The sequence below is a fragment of the Neomonachus schauinslandi genome, chromosome 3 (assembly GCF_002201575.2).
Source record: "Neomonachus schauinslandi chromosome 3, ASM220157v2, whole genome shotgun sequence".
Lineage (NCBI taxonomy): Eukaryota > Metazoa > Chordata > Mammalia > Carnivora > Phocidae > Neomonachus > Neomonachus schauinslandi.
In genome coordinates, this window is record NC_058405.1 from 33,132,821 (window position 1) to 33,145,538 (window position 12,718).

The 12,718-nt window shown below is 39.5% G+C and overlaps 1 protein-coding gene across 2 annotated transcripts in view; it reads left to right on the plus strand.

Moving 5' to 3' along the window:
- Positions 1-12,718, plus strand: part of KLF12 (Kruppel like factor 12) — a 420,428-nt gene that overhangs the window by 349,979 nt on the left and 57,731 nt on the right. For both annotated transcript variants that reach the window (XM_021697868.2, XM_021697869.2), the window contains one exon: positions 9,656-9,718. In XM_021697868.2, the coding sequence (XP_021553543.1) occupies positions 9,656-9,718 (63 nt within the window). The remainder of the gene's footprint in view (positions 1-9,655; positions 9,719-12,718) is intronic.

The following is a 12,718-nucleotide window of genomic DNA, read 5'->3' on the forward strand; positions in this document are numbered from 1 at the left end:
GGGAGGAGAGGGAGAGGTAGGCTCCCCACTGAGCAGGGAGCCCGATGTGGGGCACCATCCCAGGACCCCAGGATCATGACCTGAGCCAAAGGCAGACGCTTAACCACCGGAACCACCCAGGCGCCCCAGGGAGAGAGAGTCTTAAGCAGACTCCCCACTGAGCACGGAGCCCCCGGACACTGGGCTCAGTCTCACAACGCTGAGATCACAACCTGATCCGAAATCAAGAGTCGGATGCCCAACCGACTGCACCACCAAAGTGCTCCATCAAATAATCACTTACATATACAAGTGTGTATAAGCCTGATACGAACTGTGAAGGACTAATGGAAAGAATAATGGGAGTCTGTAACATAGAGACATGGTCCAGTTTGGTCAGTCAGGGAAAGCAAAGTGGTATTTGAGCTGAGAGCTGAGAACAAGGAAGAGTTACAGAGGTGAAGGGGCCGTGTTGGAGGTTTTATATAAAAGGAACAACACAGAGATGCCTGGCCGGCTCAGTCAGAAGAGCATGTCACTCTTGATCTCGGGGTCGTGAGTTCGAACCCCACATTGGGTGTAGAGATGACTTAAATGAAACTCTAAAAAATAAAAGGAACCACACATGCAGAGACACGGATCTGAGAGAGAGAAACTGAAAGGAGGCAGGGTGACTGGATCACAGAGAGCGGGGTGTGAGGAAGGGCGTTATTGTGGGAAAGTGAAGCTGGAGAAGTGAGCAGGGGCCACATCATTGGCATCTAGGCCAAGTTGAGATTTAGGTCTATATCAAGAGCAATGAAAAGCCACTAAAGGGATAGTGGAGTGAGAAGAACAGATTTGCTTTTTAAATATACTGTGGCTCTAGTGCAGAAAATGGATTGGGAGAGAAGATTTTGGGAGTGGTGCTGCTAAGAGACAGGTATGAGTTAAAATAGGTGAGTGGTTGTGGAAATGAAAAGTGGATAGAATGGAGACAATGTAGTGGACAGGCCTGAGAATGGGCTGGATATGGGGAGAGAAGTTCAGTCAAGGATGACTCTGTTTTCTGGGTTGCTTGATGGAATTGATGTTGGGGCCATTTACTTACTGCCCAAGGCAACACTGAAGGAAAAACTGATTATTTTTGGCTTTTCTGACATCAAGGGAAGGGTAGAAGAGATCATATCTTACCTCTCTTAATACAGGTTATGAGATCTTATGAGCCTAAATTGAGTCATGAAACTCCCAATTTCCTATCAATAAGTGGAGATCTCTGGCATTCCCTGAATGAGTAGGAAGAGAGGTTTAAAAATTTTTTTTTTTTTTGATTTTATTTATTTATTTGCGAGAGAGACAATGAGAGACAGAGCGCATGAGAGGGAGGAGGGTCAGAGGGAGAAGCAGACTCCCCGCCAAGCAGGGAGCCCGATGCGGGACTCGATCCTGGGACTCCAGGATCATGACCTGAGCCGAAGGCAGCCGCTCAACCAACTGAGCCACTCAGGTGCCCCGGAAGAGAGGTTTAAAGTCATGCAAGAAAGGGGCGCCTGGGTGGCTCAGTCCGACTCTTGATTTTGGCTCAGGTCATGATATCAGGGTTGTGAGATGGAGCCCTACATCAGGCTCTGTGCTTAGCAGAGGCTGCTTCTGTCCTTTCCCCTTTCCCTTTCCCTCTGCCTTGTTGTCTCTCTCTCTAATTATAAATATTTTTTAAAAATAATAATAAAAATAAAGTCATGCAAGAAGTCATGCATGGTGTCCAGGCCTTAGCCTGCTGCTTTTCTCACTTAAATTGTGCCTCCATGAAATTCAGTGCTCATCAACCATTTATCTGGTAAGGATGCTCACATCTCCAGCTCTCTTCTTAAAATGCTCTGTTGAACCCCAGATCTGTATAAGCAATGGACAGAAACTTAGTGTATTTTTTTAATCCCCACACATAATCTTTATTCCTTACATTGGCTCCTCTGATCACCCAATTCACAGCTCTAGGTGTTAGCCAAAACTTGTTTCCTTATTCTGCCTTGCCTCCCCACGTCTTGCACATATTTACACCAAGTCCCAGGGATAACACCTAATTTATTATGTATCTGTCTTCCTCTTACTCCTTCTCCATTCCCACTCCACTATGCCCACTGCTGCCATCTTTGATCCTGCTTTGGCAACATTTTTACAGTAGGCCTCCAATGGTTCTTCCTGTGGAATGAGGCATTCTCTTCAGGCCACTCTCTACCCTGCTGCCTTTTCTAGTACACAAATCTGATGGTGTCAGTTCTAACTTTAAAAGCCTTTGGGCATTGCCACTTAACTCTTTGAGTTAACTGCTTAGCACAATACATGAGATCTTCCCTCATCAAGACCCTGTTAGTACATAATCTCCTACCCGTCCAGACCTGCCAAATGCTTTACCCTAGTCACCCAGAACAATTTGTAGTTTTGCTCTTGGCCATCTCCACCCCTCAGCGCCTCTCCATATTGTTCTAGGGAAACTTCCGGGCCTACTCTGAAGGTTAATTAATTCAGATGCCCCTTTTATCTGCTCCCATGGCCATTTATCACATTGTACATGATGACCATTTATTGTCCAAACTCGTGGTCATACTGTAGGCTCCCTGAAGTCAAATCATGTTTGTAAGGATGTAATATTCCCTCATCCAACACAGTTCACAGGACTGAAGAGCCTAGAATGGTGTCTGACACCATAGATGTCCAATTAATATTCAAATTAATGCATAAATAGTAGGTACACAATAAATGTTGGTTAAATTAAAGATATGAGTGATGCATATATGGCTCTGAGCAGTAGAGGAAAGATTGATATTATTGTTCCCCAGCTGACTGCCCCAATTATTAACTCCTTAGTGCCACGTTTATTTGCTAATAATAATTATATACTGAGCTCTGAGGATGCAGTGATGACAGACATGGCCATTGCCATCCATCCTAGAAGTTATAGTCTAGGAGGGAAACAGGTCTAATCGGGCAGAATTATTTATTGAGTGCCTGCTTTGTGGCAGGTAGTAGAGATAGGACAGTGAGCAAAAGAGAAGAGCTCCCTTGTCCCCCTTGAAGTATACTGTCTATTTGGAGAGACAGACAAAATAAACTAAACATACAAACAAATGTCACCTTCAGTTATCGTGTGCTAAGCACATGTGCTGTGAGAACTGAGAGCAAGTTGACCTACACCTTGAGATGGCTTTTTAGAGTTGAACATCTGCTAACCAGGTAACAAGAAAGGCAGAGAATCTTCGGTGTCACTGACACAGAGAGAGTAAGTTGGAGATGTTGAGAGATGAGGCTGGGATTAATTAATATTATGTAATTGTATGGTCTTTTTCTAGAATCCCTCATTCTGTTGATGTATAGCAGAAATATATGTTGTTCCCCTCAAAACACTAAATTTTTAACAAAATTTACACTGTTATAGTACATAGTGGAAAAATTTATCACGTTAATTCAATATGATGTTTAAGGTTAGGCCACTCTTCTAAAAATAACATCAGTGGCTTTGCAGGAGAGAGAGAGACTACAGTCTAATGAGAAGGAAAAAAAGAACTTTTAAAAAATAGATGGCATTCCTAATGGTCATCTAATCACTAGCTTAATAAAAGCTGAGAATAAATAGGGCTCACTTCAATTTAAATGCTGGAGTCACACACATATTTGTATTTGGTCAAGTGTAGTGTATATATTTTACAATAAAAAACATCCAAACTAACATGAGTAATTGTGATAACTTGTATTCAGTACAACTATGTGTAAGAAGGAAGCAATACCAAGAATTACTTTAAAATTATCTTTCATGTGATTGTGCATAGGAAAATTCTGATATTTACAAACAATTGTGGAATTACTTCTAGATTAATCTGTTCTTCCATAAATGTAGTAAACTGAGGTGTTAAAGTGTGTATTATGTTGAATAATTGGAACAATTTATGGATGAAAATATGGGCTAATAATTTTATTATATAATAGGAAAAAAAGGACTGAGGAATAGAAACTATTTGTACATTATAACTTCTTATGATCTTGATAATGAAAATCTGTAATCATGCTAGATGAGTAATTACCTACAATAAATATTTTATTGGCCTGTGAAATTATAGTTTATTCTGATTTTTCTCAGTATTAAGCAGGCTTTCTTAACATATGAGCATGAAGGGACTGAAGTATTATTCCAACATTGCTACTAGGTGAATGATGCTGCCATTTTTATGTCTGGGAAGATATGGAAAGAAACACCTTAAAAAAAAATTTTTTTTTTTGAAAAAGATAAGATTGCAAAACCCAAGCCTAGTATTCAGAGAAGATCTAGAGATCAGGCTGGAGATAGAAATCTGAGAGTTATTATAATATGGATGGCACATAAGGCCCATAGAAGGGATAGTATCCCTCCTATGGTGATCCCCAGGCTACACCAACATTTATGGTTCAAAAGAATGAGAAGAGGAGGTTCACGCAAGGGAAAAAAAAATAAGAGGAGGAAAGGCAGAAGAATGTCCCTGATGCTGAGCAAAGAAGCCTTTCAGGATGAAGTGATCAGTTTCGACAGTTGCTACTGAAAGTTTGAGAAGATGAGGACTGAGAATTAACCATTAGATTTGAAAACATGGAAGCCATTGATGACCATGATGAAGATGGTTTCATCTTTGAAGTTAGATTAAATTGGGTTCTAGAAAAAATGGGAAGCGAGGAAGTGGATGTAGCTAGAATTAATTATACCATCTAACCTTACATGTGTTGTATATTATGTATTTAAATAGCAGCACTAATAAGAGATTTTCATAAGCAGTTAAAGAGTGATCAGTAGTTATATTGCTATGACTTTCTCTTGAGTACCCGCATGCTTAATATTTTGTCCAGTGCCAATTTTAGGTCAGGAAAACTAGTACTTTCACTTTGCATTTACTTAAACTATAAGATATGCAATTGGCCTTAAATAAATGCAGAATCTCTCATTGAAGCCCCTGGTGCTAATTCACTTTAGTGCATTCTTTAGGGTAGTGTGGGGAGAATATGTATGAGTTCATAGGATTGGATGATAATGTAGAATAGGACAAGTCAGACATAACTGTGTTCAAGTTCCAATTTTGCTGTTCACTAGCTGTGTCACCCTGGCAAGTTACTTAACTCTTCTAAGTCTATTTTCTCAAAGAAATGTGGACAGTAAGGCTATGAGGATAAAATAAGGTAATGTGTCTGATGTACTCAGTGTAGTGTCTGGCACACAGGGGTAGTTACTGGAGTGATTTTGTATTGGTGTGATTACTGACTTGTTCTCGAATGGGATGTAACTGAAATATTATGCAGTTTAGCAAACAGAAGATATATCTTCTAATAAAGAACAGAAAAATTTGATGCCAGAGAGTAAGCCATATCTTAGAAACCACAGTGGTCGGTTCTCATTACTCTGTATGTGTTCATCTCTCTTTGTTCCTTCCTTGCCTTTAGTGAAGTCATATAAGCATGGTAGTTAAGACTGCAGGTCTGTAAAGCCCACTTGTTGTCTCAATTCCCTGGAATTAGTTGGATATTCCAGGTTCATCTTCCCATCCTTTCCGATCCAATCAACACTGCTAGTGATAATAGCCAACATGTATTGACTGCTTCCTGGGTCCCAAGCACTGTTCTAAACACTTGACAACTGTTACCTCATTTAAATCTCACAGCCCTGGCAGGTGGCTGCCATTACGGCCTCCATTTGTACAGATGAGAAAATTGAAGCCCAGAGAGGTTAGGTGACTTGCCCTAAGATGACATGACTCTCTTGGTTAAATGGTGGAGCTGGAATTCAATCCCAGGCAGGCTGGTTCCACAGTTTGTACTCTTAACCACATCTTCCTAATTTCATTTGGGGCTGGAAGATTTGATTTAAGTTGGCATAGCTTTTCCGTGGTGGGGATAGTAAGAAAGTAGATGGTATCCTTCCCCAGCAGTCCATTAGTAACCAGTAATTTGTGTTGAGTATTGGCTTTTGTCTCCTACCTCCAGCCACCAGCCATTCAGGAAGGTCCATAAAACCATTGGGAAGAACAGGGCAATTTTATCCTCTTGATTTATAGTAAATGTTAGTTGTTAAAATACAAGATTTGAGGGTCAGGTTCTTTGGAGCTTATATCCAAAGAAGAAAGAACCATTTTTGTATTAAGATATTTTAAAAGTTCTCACATGCTAAGCAGGGAGGCTGAATTAAGCCCTGTGTTGGGCACAGTTCTAAACACGCCGTGTGTCTTCGAGGAGTAAGTGCATGTCGGTAGAACAGTTGGTATCCCTGGCCTTACTGATAGGGCTTCCCTTTGCCCACGTAATGTAGATCCCCAGATGTGAGCATTTCCATCGGACACTAACTGTCAGTCTCAGAAGAGCGCATTGTAGGATTCAGTGTGTGTTGCACAACAATCCAAATTGCTCTTTTCTTTCGCTTGGTGATTTTTATTTTTCTTTCCATATCCAGCGGTTAGTACTAAGGCCTGAAACCCTTAGTTACAGAACAAAGTGGCTTAGCAGTAATCGAGCCTGTGTGAGGCTAAGAGAAGAATAATGAACATTCCCTGCAAGCTTCCTGCCTAGATGCAGGTGCAGGAATCAGGAGGTCATGAATAATGCATGACATGCAGATTAGGTGGTGGTTTCTCCTACTGGGGTTTTGACTTTGCTACCTGCCTGGCTGCTATATGTGTAAAGAAAGGAGGCAATGGCCAGAAGCGCCACAGTGTAGCCTGAGCTCACAAAAACACCTCATAGCCTTTTGAAGAAATAAAATTTGGGGAGGAGCTGAAATGCGAACGCTTATGTCTCCTTTATCACATGAAGTATGTATGCTCCGGGTTATCAATTTACCCCCTTTCAGAAGGGGGAAAAAAGCTTTCTTGTTTTACCATTTTAATTTAAGAAACCTTGTTTATCTCCACACAGTCATGGAATTCTTTGTAGACTGTTAAAACATTATAGGAATTGCCTACGTATGGTATTTGATCTATGGATCAATGAAATTTTGTTAAAAGATACAGTTACCTAGAGGATATTGTAATTATAAGTTAAACAGGCCCATTTTTCTCCACTGATACATGGAATGAGAAGCATCAGTAAGAGAATACTTCCATCATCAAACATCACCTGGTGGGATTATGATGAATGGAAATATGAAGGTTAAGGAGGAAGAAATACAGGACCTAAACATTTAAAGGATGTGGAGTGAATTAACTTCATTTAGGTAGTAGGACTCTGATAGCCTAGAGAGGCTGTAGGGAAGGTTAAGAGGACTTCCTGTATTGTCCCTTGGGTCAGGGGGATTTAAGTGGGGAGATGTTTTTTGGCTCATAATTCCATTTTGTTGATTGTATTTCAAGCAGACAAACTGAAACAAGAAGAAAAAATGAGCCGTGCTACCTTTTGTATAATTCTTCTGCGTTTCTATTGCATGTTTTTTTCCTCTCTCCCCAATTTAGGGTGCCGGAATATGAGCTGGCTTTCATTTCTAGCTGAGTCTGTCATTTCCGCTAGGCCCCAGTTTGGCCAGATGCCAAGACCAACAGGTGATCCTTGTAGCTGCAAAACAGCAGGAAGTGGGCCGTGCTTGAATGAGACAGTTCACCAGAGGGGCTGTCTGGCCTCTCTCCATCTTTCTGCATAATTAACATCCCCTCTCCCATGCAGAGCAGAAAATCTGTGCTGAGCAGCTCAGCTGCAGCAGCCATTGAGAAGCGCTGTGAGGAAAAGAATGTTAATAAGGGATGTTGGAAGAAATAAGCCTTCCCAGTGCAAAGTGCAGTCTGGCTCTGGATTTACAGAAAGTTTGCATTTAGCCCTTCTACAGAGCTGGAACAGTATTATCTGTTTTGAAATGATTTTCACTTGCTAAACAACTATGGACAGCTGGGTTCTAGTGAACGTTGGAGCTGTTGGTTCTGACAAGGCTCAAAGACTCATTTAAAATTTCTGTTTTCAGGGCGCCTGGGTGGCTCAGTCGTTAAGCATCTGCCTTCGGCTCAGGTCATGATCCCAGGGTCCTGGGATCGAGCCCCGCATCGGGCTCCCTGCTCTGTGGGAAGCCTGTTTCTCCCTCTCCCACTCCGTCTGCTTGTGTTCCCTCTTTCACTGTGTCTCTGTCAAATAAATAAATAAAATCTTTTAAAAAAATAAATAAAAATAAAAAATAAAATTTCTGTTTTCTTTCCTGTAAATGAGAGAAATGTGTGGGACATAACAATACCACAAGCTGAAAGACTGCCTAGATCTCACAAATTACAGTAAAGATAGAAAAAAGCAGGAAGTTGGCCATAAGGAAGCAGGAAGTAGGGCATATTGTCTTGCCAGTTAGTGACCCACAAAGGGGTGGAGGTTCAGCAGCTAGCTCCTGATTGGAAGATATCAGCAGTTCTTGGAAATATAAGCTGTTCCAGTGGATGATTCTAACCCTGGAAACTTGTAACACAATGTAGTTTTTACTTCTCCATTATTTAGCTAAACTTTTGAATTGACTGCCTTCCTCAAAGCCCAGCTGCAGAGCATCACATCTAGAAAGCTTTTCTCCTAGAAATAACTGTTCATCTTCCTTCCTCTCCCAGTCTCAGATTCTGTTCCTGGACATTTGGATGAAGTTATTGTGGTGGAAGAAAAACAAAACAAACCCTTTTCTTTTATCTTCTCAGGTTCTGTGTCTGGGGGCCTGCATGTTAAACTGACAAAAGATTAAATAAATAAACAAACAAATTGACAAAAGACAGATTAGCAAGAGGGGGAAGAAAAACCCATTTATTACACATGCAACATGCATACTTGCAGGAATGCTCAGTGATGAGTAACTCAAAGGGGTGGTTAAAAATGTGGATCCTATATAACATTTTAACAAAGAGTGATAAATTGTGGAGGAGTGACTAGTCAAAAGGGGGGTTTGAGCTTCTAGGAGGGTGAATTGTAGGAAGGGACGGGGGAATCTAATGGTAAATAAGGGTTATTTATGCAGACTCATCTCAGTACCATGTCTGAGTAAAGAGTTGTATGTTGTGCTCTTCTTCCTGGTATTGGACGTGGGGGGAGGAGGACTCCTTTACAAAGGAAAATTTCCTTTACAAAAGGGAAATTCATGTCCTGGTTTTTAGGCATATAAAGGGAAAGTAGAGAGCTCCTCCTACAGCTGCCATTTCCTACTTGCTTTCAACTCAAAATAATCCTGAGGCCAAAGTAGCATATTCTGGGGTGGCATATCCTGATCTCTTTCATTATCTTTTTAGGGTTTGTAATCCAGTAGTTGACTCGGGCAGTATGCACTTACTGTCTCTTTGTATCCCTGGTGGGAAGAGGTAGCAGAAGGGACTCATCGTAGGCAAATACCATAACTTTTACATTACTTTTACCCACTTCTAAACCTGGCAAGGATCAGCTAGTCAGTAACTTTTTGTTGGACTGAATGAATCTGTCATTTGATTAACACTGGGGGTCAGGCTTTTGGGGATCCGCACAGTGAACGTTGTGACAAGCCATTGTTACGTTAAAAGTGGTACAAAAGGAAAAAGACAGCAGGTTTGCATGCATAGGAATTTAACTGTATTCATTTACTAAGAGGTGATTAAATTCTGGGGCGTTCTATATTAAGCATACCTACAAGAGATCATTTATAAACCAGCTCTTCTTTTTGTTCTTAATTTCAATTTTAACCGGGAATGTGCTTTTTTTTCTCCTCCACCTACAGGGTACATCCGTCCCCAGTATCAAGGGTCCGGGGAAATCGAATGAATAATCAGAAGTTTGCTTGGTGAGTATATAGTCTAAGCTATAAAAATTTGTAAGTCTTATGGGAAGTTTTAATTGGGTAATGTTAAAACAGAAGAGAATTATTTCTGCTTCTCTGTAGAGAACACATTTCGACTAACCAAATTACATAGTCTCCCTTTCCTTTGGAAAGTTCTAAATAGAAGCAATAAAGTTCCTTCTCAGCTAAAGCCCTTCACTCACCAAAAACTGAGGCAACATTTTTCCCCTAACAGATATGGCATATTTTCTAGGATTATCCACTGTTATATTTTTAAAGAATGTTTCTTTTTTTTTTTTTGAAGCTATTACAAATTTTTTAGTGAGATTTAGGCAACAACTCAGATTTTTCTCAGGTACCAACTTCTACTTCTCATATTTTCATATTAAATTAAGCTATTATTAATTTTGATGATTACTATTTAGATGATTTTTCCTTATCTTAGCCATAAATATCTAGGCATTTCCTTTTTCTTTCTTTCTTTCTTTTTCTTTTTCTTTCTTTCTTTCTTTCTTTCTTTCTTTCTTTCTCAATCTCTCTCTCTCTCTTTCTCTCTTTCTTCTTAAATTTAGGGCATATGAAGACCTTTTGTTTCCCTTTTCTTTCTTCTTTCTCTCTCTCTTTTTCTTTTTTCTTTTGGCTTAAAACAATACACATTTATTCTCTTAAAGTTTTGGAGTTCAGAAGTCCAAAAGGAGTCTTATGGGGCTAAATCAAGGTGTCAGTTGGGTTGATTCCTTTTGGAGGCTCTAGGGGAGAATCCATTCCTGGCATTTTCTGTCTTAGAGAGGTCATTCTCAGTCTTTGGCTTATGGCGCCACATCACATGCCTATCTCCCCCTCCTTTCCATGTCAACACATTGTCTCCTTCCTTTCTGTAGTCAAATTTCTTTCTGCCTTCCTTTTACAAAGACACTTGGGATCGCATCTCAGGCACACCATTAGATAGCCTGGAATGATCTTCCTATCTCAAGATCCTTAATCATATCTGCCAAATCCACTTTGCCATGGAAGGTAATATTCATGAGGTCCAGTGATTAGGACATGGATCAAAGATCTTTGACTGACTAGTTCTTGAAAATAAATAAATAAATAAGTAAATAAATGGAACTTACCAGAAATGACCTGAAAAATTATTACAGTCATAAAACATTGACTACTTATTCTTTAACGAAGTAATTTAAACTGTTTCACAAATGTTTCATGTGAAGCAAACAAAAAAATTAATGTACCGTATTTGTTTACATTACTCCATGCCAAAAAATTAACCTTTCTACACATAATATATCTTCAAAAAAAGAAAGAAAAGAAAAAGAAAAACGTGAGCCGTGCACTGTATTACTTGAAAAGGGAATGGAAATTCACAGATCTCCATTTGTACTTCATTGGATTGTGCTTAGAATGGGATTTTGATTAAAAACTATGGCTTTTTTTTTTAAGTGTGGGAAGATGATTACCAAAGATTGAGCTTCCAAATTAATTTTATTCCTAAATCAGGATTATTTTTAGACTGACAAAATGATTCTTTGAATTTGAATAGTGCGTAATCAACTCACCTCCCTTCCCCCATTAAATCTAATTAACCCTCACAATAGCTTGGTGATGTTGTTAAATATTATGCTTTTCTTTTTCACAGAGGGGGAAGTGGAGCACAGAGAATATAGCCATTTGCTTCTACACTGTCTAAAAGCAGGGGCATCCTTCATGGTTTCTCACAGTCACTAAAGCATACTGTCCCCTGCACACCTGGAAAGCTAAGAGAATAATGCTGATGCCCGTTACACAAAAGGAAAGGGAGAAGCAGGTCCTTTCTTGACTGCACAGAATTGATATTCCTTCCCAGTACAAGGCATACTGTACTAAAGAAACTTTATAACATACAGAGAATATGAGATGCTCAAGTGAGCACCATCAGCTAATGAATACAGTATGGCATTGCCGAGTAGCGTATCCACTTTCTAACAACTGATTTCTCAATGGCTAAATGCAGATCACTGAGTAAGTAACAGATATTCTTTCCTTCACTCTTCCTTTCTGAATGGTAACTTGTTCCTACATAATTCATAGCATGTTATTTGGTTAGTAAGTTTAAACCACTTTTATCTCCAGAGAAGTAATCCATGAAAAACAAAAAGGATTTTTACTACTGGCCTTGAGAAAATTCAACTTTTATTTATTCAGCAACATTTATTTACATTCTCTGGCACTGTGAAAAGCACTAGATTAGAAAGATAAATAAAACATGGTTTCTGTCCTCAAGGGACTCACTCTCTTGTAGTTGAGCGAGGGTTGTGTGTGTGTGTGAGAGAGAGAGAGAGAGATGTCACTTCACACGTGTGTAATACACAATATTATATCATATAAACAACATATAATATGTAATAAAATGTGGATAATGTACTAAGGAGGTATATTATTTCAGAGGGAAATGTTATCAATCCTATTTAGACCAATTTGAGAGTAGCTAGTGCAGAAGAGAAAAAGTATAAAGGAAAACAACTTTAAGGAAATCTATGCCAGAGAAAGTTTCTGCGTAAGGACCCGGAATTAGTAGGAAAAGCAGAGGGTTGAGTTATTGCTTCCATTATATATTGAAACTGATATACAAGGACCTGGAGACATTTCTAAATTAACTATAGTAGGAACATACATGGATTTAAAACATGTGCTTTATTTGGTCATGAGTTAGTTAAGATTCCTATTATATATACTACCTCGGAGTTTCCTAAAGTAAATGCTATGAGGCTGGTATATGGAAAGAAATCAGCTGGCTAAGAAGAAGCCAGTGACTCACCCAGCATCGATATCCAGTTAAGTGATAAACACTTGCTATTTCTTTGTGAAAGATTGGGTCTGGAAATTCAGAAACTTTAAATACTCTTGCTAGCCATAGAGATAAAGAGGAAGTGACTGTTGATCTTCCCCAAATAGAAGTTGGAGATAATTTATAGAATTATAAGATAAATTCAACACTAGCTTGGCTCTGGCTTGAGTTAGATCTGC